The following is a 19,635-nucleotide window of genomic DNA, read 5'->3' as shown; positions in this document are numbered from 1 at the left end:
GAGGAAGAATCACAATAACTGCACATGTCCTGCTTATCTTCGCAAGGTCTCAAGGAGTTTGTAAACAGATGGATACGTGGCCTAAGTTTGCAAAGGATTCATTGCTCCCATATTTGGGATTCTGAGTGTATCTCTTAGGAACATGTGGCATCTATTCAGCCACCATTAGAGATGGGAGGGGCCGGCCTGCGTTCCCAGCTGAAACTTCTTGAGACGTCCTGACAGCATCGGAGGGCCCAGGGGAAGGAACCCTGAGGCCTTCGAACCACGGGGTTCCAGGGACAGTAAAAGCACCCCCCTTGTGGGCTCTGTGGGAGATGGAAGTTTAAATTAGCTGAGAGGAGAAGCAGTGCCCAGGAAAAGTGGCTGGTTTCCAGGGCGTGTTCACTGGGGTTGCTCTACGTGGTTCCTTGGGGCGGTAGGGCCTGAGGGCCCCAGTGGATGAGCCATCCGGTAGCTCACCTGCCCAAGAGCACTGATCCTGTGTTAGGTCCTCCGGCCGCTTGGAAGCTCCTGGAGGAAACCTCACACCCAGCGTGGGAACAGACCCGTTCCCCGCACTCTTCCGTATCGGAGCGTGTCACCGTCGCCCTGCCAGGGTATAGTTAACTGTTTTCCTTTGTCACCGTTCTGCACACTTATTATGAGACAGCTGAGAATTCAGGGGGTTCTTCTCTAACTCCTTTGTCTCTCCCAACGTCTTTTCAAGCAAGAAAGCAACGCAGCTGGTATGCTCTACTAAGATTGTTCAATAACCACCTTTTCAGGTACGAAACCAGCACTGGAGCCTCATTATGGAAAGCGTGGTCCCATCCGACAAAGGAAATTATACCTGCGTGGTGGAGAACGATTACGGGTCCATCAATCACACGTACCACCTCGACGTCGTTGGTGAGTTTGCCTCTCCCCGCGTGGCCGTCTCGTGCCAACCTGCGGCAGCTCGACTCACTGGAACCTGTGGCAGCGAGTCTCGTTTCTCCCCATACGTTAAGGAGAGTTGGTGTGTTTTCATTCTTTCTAAATCCTAGCCACTGTTTGGGAAGGATTCTTCCACACTTGACAGTGTTCTGTTTCTTGATTAGCCGGGTTTTGTGTTTTTGCTGTGATCCCCTTGGTTCCCAGGCCTCACCTTGTGTAACGTGGACATGCTGTAAAGGGTGCCGATGTCTGGAAAGCGGGGATTACTCTGAACATGGTCGTGTCCCAGGGGAACGGGTATGGTTCGGCTGTTGGAGAACATTTTAGAAAGAAGGGCAACCGTGTAACGCTGGCTGAAGAGTAAAGGAAAAGGGGCTGTAATGACGGAGCTTTGAGCTGCCTGGATGGAGGTGACTGTCCAGAGGCCTTGCAGGGCCATCAAAAGAAAGTCATCAGACCCTACAAGTTCAGCGGCTGTTCCTAGAGGCTCTTTCTTTTGTAAAAAGGGATCTGTTTGGGAGTTCCCGTTGTGGCTCAGGGGAAACAAATCCGCTCATATCCATGAGGATGCGGGTTTGATCCCTGGCCTCACTCAGTGGGTTAAGGATCCGACGGTGATGTGAGCTGTGTTGTAGGTCACAGATGCAGCTCGGATCTGCTGTGGCTGTGGCTGTGGCTGTGGCTGTGGGGGTGGCTCTGTTTGGCAGCTGTAGCTCCACTTCAGCCCCTAGCCTGGGAACTTCCATATGCCACGGGTGAGGCCCTAAAAAAAGCAAACAAACAAACAAAAAAACCCCCAAATGGAAAGGAACTGTTTCTATGGGTTTATGAGTACTTTTTTATCAAAGTGCTTGGCTACATAGGCTCCTTTAGTGCATATCTTAAGACCACATAGTGTATTGTTCTCGAACTCAAATTTCTTCCCATGTCTGATCTAGCATGAGTTTTGTTGTAACGATGGAGATAGGGTGTTTATCTTGTTGGAAGACCGATAAACTTATACACGTGTACGCACGTGTACGCACGTGTACGCACTTTATGTCCTGTAACCATTGACTGAATAGCACCTTGTTTGGGTGTTCGCGCCAGATCATGAATATCATGAAAGTCCAGCTACAATTGATTTGACTGTGTTAGGGCCTCGGACGGCATGTCTTATCATTTTGGGATGGTGGGCTGAGATCTTTTTTTTTTGTTTGTTTTTTGTTTTTGGGAAGCACCATCATTTCTCTTTGTCATCTACCCGGGCGCTCAGGGTGGCCACCTGTCCTTGTGTCCTCGCTGTGGAATCTAATCAGTTTGTGTATCTCCACACGCAGGGTGCTGACTCCTGCTAAGGCCTCAACTTAAAAGCTCACCTTGATTCATTTTGCCCTAACGTGGCCCTTTGTGCCCCCACAGACTCAGCCCCTGTGCATCTATAAACAAAGGCGTCCCTCCATCGTTTCTTCTCTGTGTGTCCCTCATGTTATTTCACACGTGGGCATTTCTTCTCCTTCAGTAAAATATAAACTCTTTGAAGAGAGAGACCCCATAGATATTCGAATTGCCCCAAGAGTCAATCAGAAACTTTGCAAAAGCTTAATTAACCACATGACGTAGATTGGTTCCATTGGTAAGGGAAGTTTTCAGTTAACTGAAAATTAAATAGAAAACCATCTTCGTTTTCTATCAAATAAGTTAAATCCAAAAGAAACTCTGTTTTAGAAAGCATGATATCATCTTTATTTCCTTCGTATGTAAGCATTCAGTGAAAAAAATAACATTTCGTTTATTTGGAAGCCTTTATGTGAAATTTGAAAGTTTTTTGTTTTTGTTTTTTTTTTTTTGGTCTTTTTGTCTTTTTTAGGGGCCCCGCGGCACATGGAGGTTCCCAGGCTAGGGGTCCAATCGGAGCTGTAGCCGCTGGTCTGCACCACAGCCAGAGCAACGCCAGATCCAAGCCGCGTCTGCGACCTACACCACAGCTCATGGCAATGCCGGATCCCCAACCCCCTGAGCGAGGCCAGGGATCGAACCCAAAACCTCATGGTTCCTAGTCGGATTCATTTCTGCTGCGCCATAATGGGAACTCCTGAAAGGTTTTGTGTAATGTAGATTCTGTAGATATGCATAAAAGCCTGAACTTCAGAGCCCTCCTTTCTCACAGAGGTATTTGTGGAACCCTTCTTAGTGGACATCACAACATACAGATATTTTATAAAACAAACCCAAAGAGAAGTAATACTCAGATAGGAGAAGAAGGTGGTTTGCGTTTATTTCGGCCTCCACGGTAAGTCTGTTGACCAAAGAGCACACGACCTGGATTTCACTCAGGGCCTCGCGTGTCCTGCATTTGACATGAAAGTGTTTCTATTTAAGGAAAGCAAGATTCAGGGCTAGAAGTTCTAAATAGCTAAATCAGTAATTTATTGTGGGAATAAAGTAATTGGGCTCGAGCCGTCTTCGGGGATCCAGAGGTCTCCCCATCGCTCGTTAAGATTGCTTGGGGTCATTCCAGGAATCAGGAGTCATAGCTCGGCCACTTGAGCCCTGGGCTCTTGCTTAGAGCAGGTTTTGGGTTGAGTTGTTATGTAAAACATTCAAAACCCCCTCTCCCCCCCGCTCCCCTTGAGCTTTCTGGCAGCTCATCTCTGTGAAGCCCTGAAATCTCTCTTAGAGTGGAGGGTTGGATTTGAATCGGGCTGCTGAATAATGGAATTGTGCCGTCTAATGTTAATCCCCTGGCAATCGGTCTTGTTGAAAAGAGCGTGTGATTCAGTGGTGTAATGTAGGGGGGGCGGACAGCGTATGGAGTAACGCAGAGAAAGGCCTGATTATGTCACAAATTTGGGAGATCGCCCAGCTCAACGCGGGCCAATAATGACACAATGCTGGTTGGGAATATCCATTAAAGCGCACCCCCAATCGTTTTCCAAGCCCTGAACCTTCTTTATAAATAGAAGCCAAAAGTCAGTGCAGGAGAAGACGTTTTCAGGAAAGCTGAAGGTGTGAAATACTCTCGTCTTTGCTCGAAACCCTAGGACTGGCTTTGAGACGCAGTCATAAAATAAGCATCGAGTCAGCTGAAGCCTCTCAGGGCAGACGCACAGGGCTGGCAGCCAGTCCTTCTGCGCACCTCGGCAAGTGGACACGAAAGGGGTTCAGGCTTGACCAGGGCACTTCTGGTGGCGCTAGCTGCCTCTCAGCTACATCTCTGTTCCGCAGAGCCTCAGAGACGCTTTCCCAGAGCAAGTCATGTCCTGTTGTAGGTTGCTTTCTCCGAGGTTTTATTTTCGTTGCTATGATACAGAGGCTTGTAGCTCAGATATTACGACGCGTCAAACTGGGGAAGATCTTTTTATTGAAATTCTTCCTTGGAAAGGCATCCCCGTAAGCACGTTCATGTAAAAGCCGTGTAATTTAAGTGACATTCTTGTGCTGTGGAATTAAGCAGCAAGCCATTGTTGGGTGCGAGGGAAATGCTTTCGTTTACTGGGAGCCCTTTGAGGGGGCTGGCTTGATCCTCATTAAAATTGACACCATTCCTTTTCAGCCCTTTGCTTGCAAGGGAAAATCAGTGTGAAGCTTCACATCTCAGTAACTGTGATGATAATCACAGGGGCTCCCCCTGAAAAGAGCTGGCGCCAGGAGGTGGCAAGGGTTTTGCCATAGTTCATCAGTGAATGAGGCAGAAGCTCTGCATTCTGCCTCGGGCCCTGCCATCAAGAAGCTGCGACCCTGGAGAGATCATTTAACTTTTGGTTTTACTCTCCGTGTGTCTCAAAGTGAAGGCATGGAGTCCCAGGAGTGCTCCGTAAAGGCAGCCTGGTGCTGTAAGCGTTGCGGGCTCGACTGCCTGTGCCCTGGGGACCCAGCACTCTGGGACAAGTGACTTAGCTTCTCTGAGCCTCTCTTAGCTCATGTGAAGGACAATGCTTATATCCCATCCCTGTGAGGGTTGCAGCACTTTCCTAGGGGCTGCGCGAACAAGTCCTTCCAGGCTGAACGGCTTAAAACAAGAGGAATGTATTTTGTCCGTTCTGGAAGCCAGAAGTCTGAAGTCAAGGTGTCCGCGGGGTTGGTTCCTTCTGCAGACTCTGAGGGCAAGTCTGTTCAAGCCTCTGTCCCAGCTTCTGGTGGCTGTTGACGGTCCTTGTCTTGTGGACACGTCCTCTCCGTCTCTGGCTCTGTCTTCCCATGGCTGTCCTCTCTGTGTCGTCTCAAATCGCCCTCTGGCTTTCATCATAAGGACACCTGTCATTGGGTTTAGGGCCCACCTTAAACCTAGGAGGATCTCATCTTGAGATCCTGAACTTCATCACTAAGATCTTATTTCCAAATAGGGTCACGTTTGCAGGTCTCGGGGGTTCGGATGTGGACTTGACCTTTGCTGGGACCACAGTTCAACCCACTGCAGTGTCTGGGAGGAACTCGGGTGGGTTAACAGGTGAAAACACCCAGTCGGTCGGTGCCTCGGTGGCCAGTAACAAATGCTGCTTTGTTTCTTTCCAAATCTGGAAACTCCTTTGAGAGCTAGAAGACATCTTACATAGCTTTTATGGACTTAATCAGAAGTTTCATTGAACAAACTGGATGCTCCTCTTGGGACCAATAGAACGGACCACCAGCTGGCATTCACTTGTCCTGCCGAGCTTTCCACCTTTGGTTCAATGCTGTCGTCAGGCCTGTCCCGGGACTGAAATAGTTGCTTGAACTTGGGGAAGAGGGTTGGAGAGTTTGGGAGCTTCAAGTTCATCGGGTTGGTCTCGTCCATCTCTACTTCTCACCCCATTTTTTACAGTTGGGGAAATTCCGGTTCTGGGCGGGGTGAGTGATTTGCTGAGCACTTGAAGGAACTCCTGAGCTGGGTCTTCTCGAACCCTAGATTAATGCTGCATGCATCCCACGTGAATGTCTCTGTTTCAGGATTGCTGTGGTGGAGACCAAGCAGTGACTGCTATAGCCAAACTCTGGAAAGGTGAACCCTGGGTTTAGCTTTTGTTGCCCAGAAAAACTCCCAAAACTAAGAGAGAGAGAGAAGTATGCAGAACTGACTCTGTGAGAGTAACTGGCTTTGAATTATGAGCTTTTTCTCCTTTTGATGTCCAGTTCTGCATTCCCGGAGCCCGTCAGGTAACTTGAGGGGATCACACAGGCCTCCTGGCCAGCCCCGACGTGCTTGGCGGCAGAGCAGGATGGCGCTGTCCACTGCTCCTTGACAGCAATCTGCTGCAGCCCGGGTCCAGACATGCTGGGACTCAGCCCGAAAGCATGAAGGAATCCATCCTGGTGCTGACGCTTCCCCGAGGTGTGTCCTGGGGAGGGATGAAGTCTATGTATTCCAGGCATGGACCGATAAGCCTGCTGGTGGGGCTGACACCTGGCGATGTGCGTCTGAGAGCCTGTCCCCAGGGGGAGAAGTTGTGTCCCTTGTTTATTGCTTGGCGCAGCCCCGTCCTGGGAAGCCAAAGGAGCCAGCATGGTCCCTGAGCCACAGGAAGGGGACTGAGGCAACTCAGGGACCCTGAAGCCACACTCGTGCAGTGTGAATTTTGTGCTCCTTTTTCTTGGAGGGGTTTGGAACAAAGTAGCGTTTCAGTAAATGAAGACACGGTGCTCTAGTTCAGTAATTACCTGGTTGGTTTATCGCTGAGGCTGTCAGAATTAGGCTCTCTCCCACTCACTTGCTCTTTATGGAAGGCCCTGCTCTGTTCTAGTTTCCGTCACCTTGTGGCTCCTCGATGCAGCTTTTGTTCTTCTGTGTGATGAGGGTGGCTGTGGTGTAGGTAGCACGAAACTACATCACACCGTGTATCTGGAGATGTGAACACATTGGACACCTGATTCTCACCTTCCAACTTTTGGCGCTCGTGTGTCTCCCTGGCACTCACCAGGCCACGGCTCCACAAAGCCCCTGGGGGTTCTGGATTGGAAGCATCTTGACCCAGAAGCTTCCTGGCCAGACCTGCTTTGATTTTCTAATGAAGTCTTTTCCATTTCTTGCTCTAAGTGTTAAGACTTGGTGTTCATCTTGATACTGCGTCTGCATGTCAGCTTGACATGAGGTCTCGACGTGAGGTCTTGCTGGAGGGAGGCAGAGACTCCCATTGTTGAGAATGGATGGAGGTGCCATGCTAGGTATTGGGGCACAGCGGTGCCTTCCGAAGTGGGCTTGCTCAGTTGACATGGAATCTTGGAGCTGCAGCAGGAATTGAGTAGGAAGCAAAGTTGTGCTGCCGAGTTTGTGGTGCCAGCAGTGAGTCTTCTTCTTAATCCTTTCTACCACAGCAACCCTCAAGGGCTCCTTGTCTGGTAGCGCCTCTGGAGGTTCTGGTGGGAATTACATGGGCGAGTGGTTCATACTCTGTTTGCATCCTTCTCTAGCTCTGTGGCCTTGGAAAGCATGGAACTGCTAAGCCTCCGTTCTTTCTTCTGGAAAATGGGGATGATGGCATGCCTTCCCTGCAGCACCACTGAGAGGATGCAGTAGGAGGTGGGGCTTTTTTTTTTTTGTCTTTTTGCCATTTCTTGGGCCGCTCCCGTGGCATATGGGAGGTTCCCAGGCTAGGGGTCGAATCGGAGCTGTAGCTGCCATCCTACACCACAGCCACAGCAACATGGGATCCGAGCCGCATCTGCGACCTACACCACAGCTCACGGCAACACTGGATCCTCAACCCACTGAGCAGGGGCAGGGATTGAACCCGCAACTTTATGGTTCCTAGTTGGATTCGTTAACCACTGCACCACGATGGGAACTCCCGGAGGTGGGGCTTTTAACTAATGGTACCCACGTGATCACTAGTGCCGTCATTAGGGGGTCCCACACCTCCTTTCATAGCTCGAGGCTGAGACAGGCACACTCAGCCCAGCCCTGATTAAAGGAGTGGCTGGTCCTCTCCTTTCCTTTAGGACAGAGATTTCAAAACTTCCTTTGGTAGCTACTGTTTAACGAGCTTTTTGGTTGCTCCAGAGTGGCGTTTCATACCTATTTCACAACAGGGGTTCCAGGGGGCAAAAGCTGGTCGGTAGGTGGCTACACCAGCCCCGAATGTACTGACCGGCAGCGAAGTGCCTTCCTACAGGCCAGATGTCAGCCCAAAGTTATTCCTTCCAGACGCTGAGAGCAGGCGGTGTCTGTGGGTGCCAGCTCCTGGGGTTGGAGCAGGCACACGCTGGCCTGGATGGAGTGTGTTACGACTTTGCCATCTCGGCAGATGTGCCATGTTCTCTGCAAGCCATCCGTTGCCCTCTCTGCCCGATAGTTGAGGAAAGAAACCTTATTGATTGCTTTAGATTCTATCAGGGGGCCTGGCTGAGGTGGCTGGGAGAAGGGCTAATATTTGATCTCTTGTCCAGTACTCTGGCATGGAGTCTGTGATGTGGGCAAAGAGGATGCAGAGGTGTTACAGGCAAGTTAATGACTTACAGCATTTTGGAAGAGGAGGGTACCTTCTCTGTAGCTGGAAATAATGCAGGTTGGTGGCAGAGGGCAGAGGAAAAGCAGCTGCTATCAGAGGGTGGGTGAGGAGGCTTGAACGAAGATATAATTCATCAGTGGCAGTCAGTGTCCAGTAGTGAACTAGAACTTAGCAAGATTTTGAGCAGTGTGAGCTGAGTTGAAATAATAGAAAAAACAGTTTGAGTCACTTATGTTTTGGGGGCGGGGGGAGGTTATGGTTCTTAACACACTATTGCAAGTTCTTTTTTTTTTTTTTATTTTTTTTTGGCTTTTTAGGGCCACACCTGCAGCATCTGGACCCAGGCTAGGGGTCCAATTGGAGCTACAGCTTCCGGCCTACACCACAGCCATAGCAATGCAAGATCCAAGCTGCGACTGTGACCTACACCACAGCTCACAGCAATACCAGATCCTTAACCCACTGAGTGAGGCCAGGGATCAAACCCACAACCTCATGGTTCCTCGTCAGATTTGTTTCTGCTGCGCCATGATGGGGACCCCCACACTGCAAATTCTAATTCAGGGAATCTTCCGAGTTCCTCGCTAAACTTTCACAGTTTCAGTTAATGGTCACCTTTATTAATAAAAGGCCCCAGTTGGGACATATTATGCATCTTGATTCGCATCAAGATGATTGTAGAGGAGTTCCCAGTGTGGCGCAGCAGAAACAAACCTGACTAGGATCCATGAGGATGCAGGTTCGATCCCTGGCCTTGCTCAGTGGGTTAAGGATTCGTGAGCTGTGGTGTAGGTCGCAGACACAGCTTGCATCTGGCATTGCAGTGGCTGTGGTAGAGGCTGGAAGCTACAGCTCCGATTCGATCCCTAGCCTGGAAACCTCCATATGCTGCAAGTGCAGCCCTAAGAAGACCAAAAAAAAAAAAAAAAGATGTGTAGAAGTGCCAACAGATTGCTCCGCTTTCAGGGGTACCTCCGGCAGAGCTCTGTTGTGGGCTCCCGTCCCTTGGAACCCTCCACGATGGCGTTCAGGTCTCACGTTTGGTTTATCTGCACAGTCAGGAGAAGGCAGGGCAGAAATGACCCACTGAACTAGGGATGCACTCCCGGCTTCAGGTTTGAGTTGGAAAGGCAGCCTCGAGGGTCCTCACACTGGGGTCAGATGCAGGTGGGACAAAGAGGCTGAGAGAGGGTGTTAGTGCTTCCGTGGGGAAGGTTTTCTGTTTCTCCTTCTGAGAAGAGCGATGAGGAGGTGAGCACATCCTTGCCTTGGTTTGGAGGGAGAAGGTGCAGCAGAGCTTTCTACAGGGATTATATCTGTTGATGACCTTGTAGTGACGAATCCTCGCTCTCCGGGGTATCACGTGCTTGGCCTAGAGGGTGTTTGGCACGATCAGTTGAATGAAATGCATGCTTTGGCCACTTAGGGTTCTCAGGTCACAGTATGAAAGACCCCAAACTGCCGCAGCGAGAAGATGATAAGTAGGGATGGAGCTTTCTGGAACTTGATAGAATTTCTCCTTTTTCTTTCTTCCTCCCAGAGCCTCCCCCTTGGAGAAGTCCCTCAAGGTCTGTAGGAATTCTGTCCCTCCCTAATAATGTGCAAATCACAGGCCAGATGGCCCCCTCATTCCCTCATATTCCCTACCTATCAGGATGAAGGCATTTTTCTGTTTGTTTGTTTGCTTTATAGGGCTGCACCTGTAGCATATGGAAGTTCCCAGGCTAGGGGTTGAATCAGAGCTGCAGCTACCAGCCTACATGACAGCCACAGCAACACCGTGTCCGAGCTGCATGTGCAACCTATACCACAGCTCACAGCAATGCTGGATCCTTAACCCACTGAGCGAGGCCAGGGATCGAACCCACAACCTCATGGATACTAGGTCAGGTTAGTTACCACTGAGCCACGAGGGGAACTCCAAGGTGTCCTTTTTGAAGATAAGCGTTGGGCATTATTCTGGAAGGATCTTTTGGCAGTCATGCTTTGTTTGGGGAAGGAGTTCCTCATTTTATCGGGTTCTGTGTATGCTCTGAACCGAGATGGGAAGAGGGTGGATGTGGTCCTTTCCATTTTACATTTTGGTGAAAAGAAACAAAACCATTTTGCGTGTGAACCATCACTGAGTGGCCAGTGGACCATGGGAGAGTTGCAGGCTGGCCTGAGGCCTTCCATCTGCCTGGGATGGTGAGAAGAGACGTCAAGTTTGGATTGGAACCTCTTATGATTGGGGTGACTCTTTTGAAGCCTCTCTTTAGGGGCTGCTTATAGCAAGGAATTATCTAGAAGCACTTTTTTTTCCCTGGGTCTGAGTTTGCCTCTGAGAAAACAAATGAGATTTTATTGTTCAACTTCTCATGTGGTTCTCACCAAAGGGAGGCAGTTTTTGTTTGCTCAGATGGGCTGAAAACCTTTGTGTCTGCTCGAACCGCCCCAGGAGCAGAATGAGGCATCTGAGAGATTAGCAGGGTGGGCTTTTCTGAACTTCCTCTAGAAGTAAAGGTTTTGTAATGATGGAAGCTGATGCACCTGTCAGCGTTACTGTCGTGGACATCTTTCCACCGTCTGTGCATATTGGGTCCATTCTTTCTTTTTTAAATTTTTTAAATTTTTTTGATTTTTAAAATTTTTTAAATTAAAAATTTTTTTTTTAATTTTCCCACTGTACAGCAAGGGGATCAAGTTATCTACATGTATACATTACAATTACATTTTTTTCCCCACCCTTTCTTCTGTTGGGTCCATTCTTTCTAATGGCCCGTGTGCTGTCTGTCGTGGACAGCGTTTAATGTATTTAATCATCTCCCTTTTGCTGGGTATTTACTTTATGTTCATCTTGTTTTTTTGGCCTCACCTGTGGCACGTGAAGTTCCTGGGCCAGGGATGGAACCCAAGATGCTCTGGTGACCGGATCCTTAATCGACAGTACCGCAAGGGAACTCCTGTATCTTTAGTTTTCTGGAGAGACTCCATTGATAAGCATAGCCCTCACCTATTTCTTGGGCATCGGGGGTGAATATTTCTCTAGGACCTATTTCTAAACGGGGTTCATTGGGTCTCTTTTGATAGACATCAACATTTTCCTCTTACACAGCCTCATCTGAGTGCTGCTATCTTCGGGACCTTCCCTGTGGTTTGGTTTTTAGCTTCTTTGCAGATCGTTTGAGAGAAGATATTCTAATTCAGAGTTCCGCCGGTGTGACCACAGGGTATGTTTCATTCCTGGCCTTAAAAAAGAAGTTTCCAGCATCCTCTCCCCATGCAGGAAGCCTGGCTCTGCAGACCCCGCTAATAATCTTACATTCCTGAAAGATGCTGTACCCGCTGCGGCGAGTGGCAGGGTGCTGAGGCTCTGGGAGGGGGCTCCCCAGCATGACGGCTCTCAGCTGTGTTTACCCAAGCTCCTCGGGACCGAGCCTGGGGAGATTGACGTCTGTGTCTTGCATCAGCGTGAAAACCAAACACAATGCAGGGAGGGACCTTATGCAGAGTCTTTGTGTCAGGAGAGGGAAAAGCGGGACAAGATAAACACGCGTCACTAATTGAGAAGGCAGCTTCCCCCCCCCCCCCCCCCCCCCGACCCCAGGACTCTGTCTTACTCTGGGATAGTGTCCCCTTGGCCATGTCTCTCTCTCTTTTTTTCCCCCACTTGTCGTAAAATACGCATAACAGAAAATGCACCGTTTTAACCATTTTTGATTGTTTGTTTCCGTGGCATGAAGGACATTCTCACTGTTGTGCAATTCTCACTGCTCTCCACCCCAGAACGTTTCTTCATCCAGAAGCCCTGTTTCCTTTTAACCAAAGCAAAGGCATTTTTGAACCTAAAATTGGCATAACTCTGTGGCCGCCGAAGAGTCTCCAGTTCCAGTTTAACTTTTCGAAGGCACAGATCAGGGTATCATGAACATTTGGGGTATAAATGACACACAGCCCCGCTCCTGTAATTTGCCCAAGAAGACCTAAATTGACACCCAGCTGGTAGAAGCCACTCAACTCCCAGCCAAATAATACCATCTATGACATTAATTAGGGAAGGCACGGCGTCTCCGCCTGCTCTGGGCTTCGTAGGCCGCCCAGAGTCAGCCAGCTCTTCACTCTGCGTCTCCACCTCATCGAGCAAGCACAAAGGAATGAGTGGTGTTTTGCTTCTAGCATTTCACATGGGGCAACCTCCATAAGTCCCTGTGGAACTTCATTGCTGGAGGGGAGGCACTTCGGCTTTTCCCAAACCAGCTTAGTCCTCGACTTTGCTCTCTCTGCAGACATGTATGTTGTAGGGGAAGTTGGACCCCCAGCCCAAATCTGCAAGACTTTCCAGAGTCAGGAGGAAACTGAGGCCAAGCATAGGATAGAGAAAAAGAGCAGCAAACCAGTTACCTTCTACCGAAATACATTTTTCCTTTTTTTTTTTTTTTAAGTAATTCTAGGAGTTCCTGTTGTGGTTCAGTGGGTTGAGAACCCAGCTATTATCCATGAGGATGCAGGTTCAATCCCTGGCCTCACTTAGTGGGTTAAGGATCCGGCATTGCCACAAGAGGCGACATAGGTTGGGATGTGTCTTGGATCTGGCATTGCTGTGGCTGTGGCGTAGGCCAGCAGTTGCAGCTCCGATTCAACCCCTAGGCTGGGAACTTCCATATGCCACAGGTGAGGCCCTAAAAAGACCAAAAAAAAAAAAAAAAGTAATTCTGAGTACCCAGCATCCCCAGTCTGTTCTAGAAGATGACAAGCAAAATACTGGCCACAGATCCTTTGACTCTTTTTGACAATGTGATACTCCCTCTCATCCTTTACCTGTCCCTTGTCCTCCAGGTCGCTTTTGGTTCTGACCTCCTTTTGTGCCGATCTCTAGAGGCTGGAGAAAGCTCCAGGAAAAGAAAACTCAGGACCCAGCTAGGTATATAGCCTGTCTGGTTTGAGGGCATCAGGCAGAGTCTTGACAAGGCAATGAACTCATTCTACTAATTGCAATTAGCATGAGGTCTTTAGCAGGTTCTTGGGCTCCTCAAACATCAGAGGGCTTTGATCAACTCCCCTAATAACCATGCCTCATGCTAACTGGTTCAGTGTGGGTTTTTTTTTTTTTTAATGCAACAAAAGCTGCCACCGCCTACTCTTTAGAAGAAAGCCAGGCTGGGCTTTAGAAACAAGAATTCTCAGTTGTTTTCACTTGCCCTCCAACTCTCAGAATGTTCTTGCCCTATTCAGCCCCTTGGAGTTGCTAAGAAACTGCTGTTTTGGAGGAAGAGTAATTAAATTTTGATGTTAATTTAAAGTCGGGGCAGGCAGGGTTCTTCGTGTTCCTTAAATCACTGGTGCCCAAGAGCAGGAGCCTTGCTCCTTCCAGATCAGTCCTGGGCACACGATGTGATTGGAGTCTTGGTGGTTTCTTGCCAGAGGGCCTGGCTTTGAAATGATTCTTTGCGGCAAGTGCGGCTGAACTTTGGGGAGAGACACTCAGAAGGCCAGTGTATGCTGGGAAACCAGCAGCGCCGGGCTTGATTAATTTATAGGTGTAATTTAAGAACCTGGTTCTCCTTTGGATCCCCAGGATGTGTTTTTACTGAGCCCTTAGATGGGAAGGAGGCCTCTCTGCCCAGTAGATGTTTTTTTATGGCCTTTGCTATGTCAGAGCAAAAGTTGTAGATCTCTTATGAGCAAACATATTATCGTGTCCAGAGAAGGACTGGCATGTTATAAAGTTTCAAATGGTCAATTAACAAAGATTTATTCTTTGTCGCTTGGGTATTTTCTCTCTCTCTGTTTCTTTCTCTCTCAATAATTACCCCTTGGAATGAAGCCGGGCTGTTTTCCTTCTGCCATCCTGGTCGTGGCTCCCAGCTTCAGGGCCGGATTGGAGAGAGGCTATCTTGAAATTTAGACTCCAAAAAAAAAAAAAAAAAATTTAGACTCTTAGCAGCTGGGCCTTCTGCTTCCATGCAGTGGACTCCACAAAAGGGAGTGGGAGAGAGAACGCGGGGGAGAGGCTGTCTCTTTGAAAGCACTTCAGTCTATGTTTACTACACTTTTATTTGGTGGAACTTCATTCCAGCCGTGCAGCCAACTGTCCCATCGGCAGCAGCCGCACCCTTTGGCCTGCCCTCCATCCTGGCTTAATTTGGAGCTCGCCCTGGTGACCTGCTGTAAAGGCTCTTATCCTCTCTCAGCTCCACCAGAGGTTTGTACATCGGCAACCTGCAGGACTCAGAATATGTCTTTTTAAACACTGCAGTAGAAGCGTAGAGGTGAGGTGCCTGTCAGCTCTTCTGTTTTCTGAGTGTGTATTTCCCTCCCCCTGTAAAGAGAAGAATCTGTTCTTTGTAACGTGGGAGAGTTCAACGCGCCGAGAACCTTGCCTCAAAACGAGATCCTTCCTGGCGGAGAAGTGGGACTTTGGTTCTGACAGAAGACCAAGGGCTGGGCCAGCTCTGGGGTTTAGTGTCTCTTTGGGCGACTCATTCTTTTTCTATCCGTTTGCTGCCAGAAGATGATGCAGACCCAAGGGCTCTGGGGTGCCCCGGGCCGAGGAGAACACGGTGGCCGTTGGAGGGCCTGGGTGTCCACCGTCACTGCCTTATCCCTCAACTTGCTTCCCAGATGCCCGCAGGGCCAGGCCGTGGGAGCAATGGCCCGCCTCCCTAGAGGCCGCCTGGCCCGCGCTCCCGGCTGCCATCTGCATCCTGCTTTCACCCTGGTTTTGCAGAGGTTAGAACAGGAGACCCAGTGCTGTCATCCCCTCGCTGCTGGTCCTTGCTCTTAGGGTCCGATGGACACCAAGGGAAGGGTGACGGCTGAAGGATCTGAGAAGGGGGGTCGGGGGGCGCCGCGCTCCGCAGAGGCTGGCATCCCGGGACCTTTTCCAAGCCGTTTCAAGCCTCGCTCTCTGACTTGTTTCAGGGCAGAGAATAAGGTTGCAAAGGAAATCAAAGCCTGATGTGGAGAAACGAAACATGAGGCCTACTGACTTTTTAAAAACATTTTAAAGAACATTCTCTAAGGTTTCATTTTATACTGAAGGCAGCTGTAATAAGTTTTGGAAGACGGTGTAAGGTTTCGATTACACAGCGATCCCACTCGCAGTTTTTGTACCCAAAGTGAGAAAGGGCTGGGGGTATGGGAGGGGGGGGAGGGCTAAGGGGTTATTTTGTATAAGGTGAGAAAATTTGAAAGGATGAATTCAGGACTGAAAGTGGTAACACTTGGCCCGCTGTAATTTGCAAACGCAATAGCATTAAACCATGGCAGAGGTGGTTGGGTTTTTTTGGGGGGTGGGGTGGGGTGCGGGGAAGTAGTTGGGGTAGCAATGGAATAACTTGCACGTTGACCACCAGTCAAACAAGACTGCAGCTCCGCGCGCGCCCTGCCAGTGCTGCCGAGTGACGAAGGTCTCTGCTGAAGGCTGGCGCGGGCCGGGGCTGGCACGCTGTGTGAAAGCGCTCATTGTTCGCAGGCATCATTACTTGGAATTACATGCACAGTGTTTGCTTGTGAAACGATTTATGAGAAACAAGCATGTGTAAGAAAGGGGACTTGGTTTGAAATTCAGCTGATCTGGCTTATGACATTTAAGATTCCAGAGTGCCTTTGTTTCTAAGAATAAATATTTAAGTGCACCGTAAATATTTATCTTTGAACGCGCACACACACCCACGCAAAACTGGCAAACGGAGCCAGAGTGCGAACTGATACCTACCGTTCGCTTTTCTGAGGGGAGGAGTAAACTCCCTCCATATGTGATAGGTATGAAGAAGCGTTATGTTGTGAGCGTGGCCGGCAGTGTCCAGCCTGGAGGACCATGTCCCTCGGGCTGTTAAGTCTCTTGGGAGGAGGCCTGGAGGAGAGAGTGTGTATGGGCTTAACTCGGTTCTTCTCACGTGGATGGGGCGAGCCGGGGTCGAATCAGAGCTCCGTCCCTGCCAGCTGCTAGCAGGTCCCTGTGGCATCCAGCTGGCCACCAGACCAGACCTGGAGGCTCACAGTGGCCCATCGCTGGGATGGGGTGCCACCCAAGGAGGGAGTGTTTCTAGTGATGCTTGAAAGGATCCCAGCCGTGGGATGTCCTGCCCACCCAAACTAGGAACCTTGACTTCTGGGCTCTTCACCTTAGCCTATGTGGGTGATAGTGGGCCAGTGAATGACTTCTTTGGGGCTCCGAAATCCTTCATCTTTTTACTGTGAAAATGTGGGTGTCTGTGAAGTGATGGGAGATTCTGGAAGGAAATGTTCTGGGAGTAACTGCTAGCACTGTTTCTTCCTTTCTTGCTTTCTTTCCTTTAAAAAAAAAATTTTTTTTTTTTTTTTTTTTTTAAAGACCAGCAACAGGCTTATGCAGTGAAATCAATTTGCACATGGTCTGGCTCTTGTCCAACAAATTCTACTAAATGACATTTTAATCTGAAAGTCCAAATATAGAAAGGCTGAGATATCGATCACTCTAATTTGCTGTTTCCAGCCCAGGGCTCAGGGATGCTCAGGTGCAGTGTGGGGACATCCTTGTGTGCTGGGATGTCCCCCGGCGATGTTCTAGGTTGGAGGTTGAAGGCAGTGGTACCCACAGTGTGGGGAGGGAGGGAGGTCGGCTGGTACATACAGGTATGTGGGGTTGGGGTGATATCTGGGGACAGGTGATGGGTGTCTGACTGTTCACTAGGCTGTCGTGTAGGAAGATTCTAGTCCATTGGTGATCATGGAGCCTTTGTGAACAAGATCACACAGCAGGCTGGTCTGGTACTTGCTTCTTAAGGAACCTGGCAGGTAGTTGCTTCTGTCCCTGGATGCGGTCGCCTCCACGAGGTTTCTGCAGAGACCGCCTCTGGAGAGTTTCCCTGGAGAGAGAGGCGGACGAGTGCGAGTACAGGTGGGAAGGGCTGGCTGGCTCACCCTCTGCGGGGCCTCCTTTAAGATGGTCTGGGACGGTGCCAGGATCGGGGACCCCATGTCGCTTTCTGTTCCTTTCGGTGCTCTCTCTGGGCCAGCTGAGGACTGCCTGCCTGTGCCCCTGGCGTTGGGCACACAGCCACTGCTTATCGAGGACACGGATGGGAGTGTGGGGCAGGACATGCACGAATGGAGTCAGTTCCACTGCAGGAGATGAGACCACTTGTTCGTACCTTTGGGCTTCGGCTTTTCATTTCTTTTCGTTTCCCTTTTGTTCTTTTTGGCCGCATCCACGGCATGCGGACATTCCCAGGTCAGGGATCGAACCTGCACCACAGCAGTGACCTGAGCCACAGCAGTGACAAGGCCGGATCCTTAGCCTGCTGCGTCATCAGGGAATTCCCTATTTTCTTTTTATAACAAGGGATTAGAGGTCTTCTCGGGGCATCTTAGAAATGTATCAGGAGACACTGCATTCGGGTGCCATTTTGGAATTCAGGGTGACCTTGAAGTTAGTCTTGTCACTTCCCTGGGATGTCAACCTTATGATCAAGGTGAGTTTCTGATATTGTCCCAAGTGGAAACTGGGAGGAGGCATTCTTTCCCCCGCCATTGGTCTTCTTGATTGTCACCATAAAACCTTATCCCTTGTACATTAGGTGGCTGTGGCCATGGACCACAAATGACTTGAGATGGAATAAGGTCTTAGTTTTCTAAATAAGTATTCCTTTTACAAGGGTCATGCTCCAGCCGTCTGCCTTGAAGTCGTCGTTGTTATGCGTTGGGCCGTGGTGTTATTTCAAAGGAGTCAGCCAGCAGACTCGAGGCCTTTTTGGCTTGAGTTCCCGGGCAGCTTTCTGGACAACACCACTTATTTGTTCTGTTCGTCTCTGCCCCCCTCCCATCCCCGCTCCCCCTTTCCTCCCCTCTTCTCCACCAGAGCGATCGCCACACCGGCCCATCCTCCAAGCTGGACTGCCGGCCAACGCCTCCACCGTGGTTGGGGGCGACGTGGAGTTTGTCTGCAAGGTGTACAGTGATGCCCAGCCCCACATCCAGTGGATCAAACACGTGGAAAAGAACGGCAGCAAATACGGGCCCGACGGGCTGCCTTACCTCAAGGTTCTGAAGGTGAGTATGGCCCGAACCCAAAGGTACCCACAACCGGGCAGGTGTGTGTGTGTGTGTGTGTGTGTGTGTGTGTGTCTTCTCGATGGGTTCGGCCCCAGGTTCTTTGAATTTGATCGAAGATGACTCTCCTATGTGGTCAGCACAGGGTGCATTTGGGAATTAGCAGATCGTAGGCTCACAAATAAGATCTCAGAAGGGAGCTGTGCGGGGAGTGGGGAGGGCTGCTGAAGTTGGGGTCAGAAGAGTTGCGTATTTATGACCCTGAGATCTTAGGTGAGACGTTTAGGCTTAGCTGCACATCTTTAAAGTGGAGATCAGGATACTGTCTCCCCCACAGGGCATGGGGCAGAGTCAGTGGGATGGAAGAGCTGGAAAGAGCTTTGTAAACTCCAGGCCTTGTACCCATGTGCATTGTTACACTGACCTTGTTTTCTCTTAATAGGACTTTAGGATCCAATTTTAGTAGCCACCTTTTAGAAACAATTTAGATTTTCCTTTTATAAGAAATCCTGGAGTTCCCATTGTGGTGCGATGGAAACGAATCCGACTAGGAACCATGAGGTCGTGGGTTCCATCCCTGGCCTTGCTCAGTGGGTTAAGGATCTGGTATTGCTGTGGCTGTGGTGTAGGCTGGCAGCTATAGCTCCACTTGGACTCCTAGCCTGGGAACCTCCATGTGCTGTGGGTGTGGCCCTAAAAAAAAAAAAAAAAAAAGAAATCCCTTAGCCTTTGCAATTGATTCACACATGGTTTAGATGATAAACTTTAGACGATATTCCTACCCAGGGCAGTGTTGCACAGGGACTCATTCTTTCCCCTTGTAGTTCTCACTTGGTTCCTTGCAAGACCCTGTGTTGAGAGCACCAGCGTCTTTAATTTTTAGATGTCACTCTTCAGGATGGTGGTAGCAAAAGCGGCAGCTAAGTGTGTGCGAATCCTTTTCAGTTCACTGCCTGCCATGTCTCCCACATTGAGCTGCTCCTAGAGAATGTCCTTAAAAAGAACAGTCTTCCAGTAGAACCACAGGTAGCCCAGCCCAGCTCAGAACTCTCAGCCAATGAGGTGTTCTCTCCAGCTGTGAATACCACGAATCCAAAAAGCTGGAAGAAGATGACCAGCCTGGGGAACTGCGGATCCATTTTGCACGGGGATTGATCCCAGCCGCCCACCCGTCTCCATTGGGTCACTTCTGCTCTCCACCTGTTGACTTAATTTTGTTCTTCTAAACCCACAGCCCTTGTCTGCTGCTGTTGAGATGAGATGGAGATTGTGGTTTTTTTGTTTGGTTTTCGTTTTTTTTTTG

At 49.6% G+C, this 19,635-nt stretch overlaps 1 protein-coding gene across 15 annotated transcripts in view; it reads left to right on the top strand.

Annotated features, from left to right (window-relative positions):
- The window catches only part of FGFR2 (fibroblast growth factor receptor 2), a 107,995-nt gene that overhangs the window by 50,311 nt on the left and 38,049 nt on the right, over positions 1 to 19,635 (top strand). For all 15 annotated transcript variants that reach the window (XM_047762596.1, XM_047762597.1, XM_047762595.1 and 12 more), the window contains 2 exons: positions 768 to 891; positions 18,142 to 18,332. In XM_047762596.1, the coding sequence (XP_047618552.1) occupies positions 768 to 891; positions 18,142 to 18,332 (315 nt within the window). The remainder of the gene's footprint in view (positions 1 to 767; positions 892 to 18,141; positions 18,333 to 19,635) is intronic.

Source organism: Phacochoerus africanus, chromosome 15 (assembly GCF_016906955.1).
Source record: "Phacochoerus africanus isolate WHEZ1 chromosome 15, ROS_Pafr_v1, whole genome shotgun sequence".
Lineage (NCBI taxonomy): Eukaryota > Metazoa > Chordata > Mammalia > Artiodactyla > Suidae > Phacochoerus > Phacochoerus africanus.
Note: the sequence above shows the minus strand (reverse complement) of the source record. Positions and strands in the feature narration are given on the sequence as shown.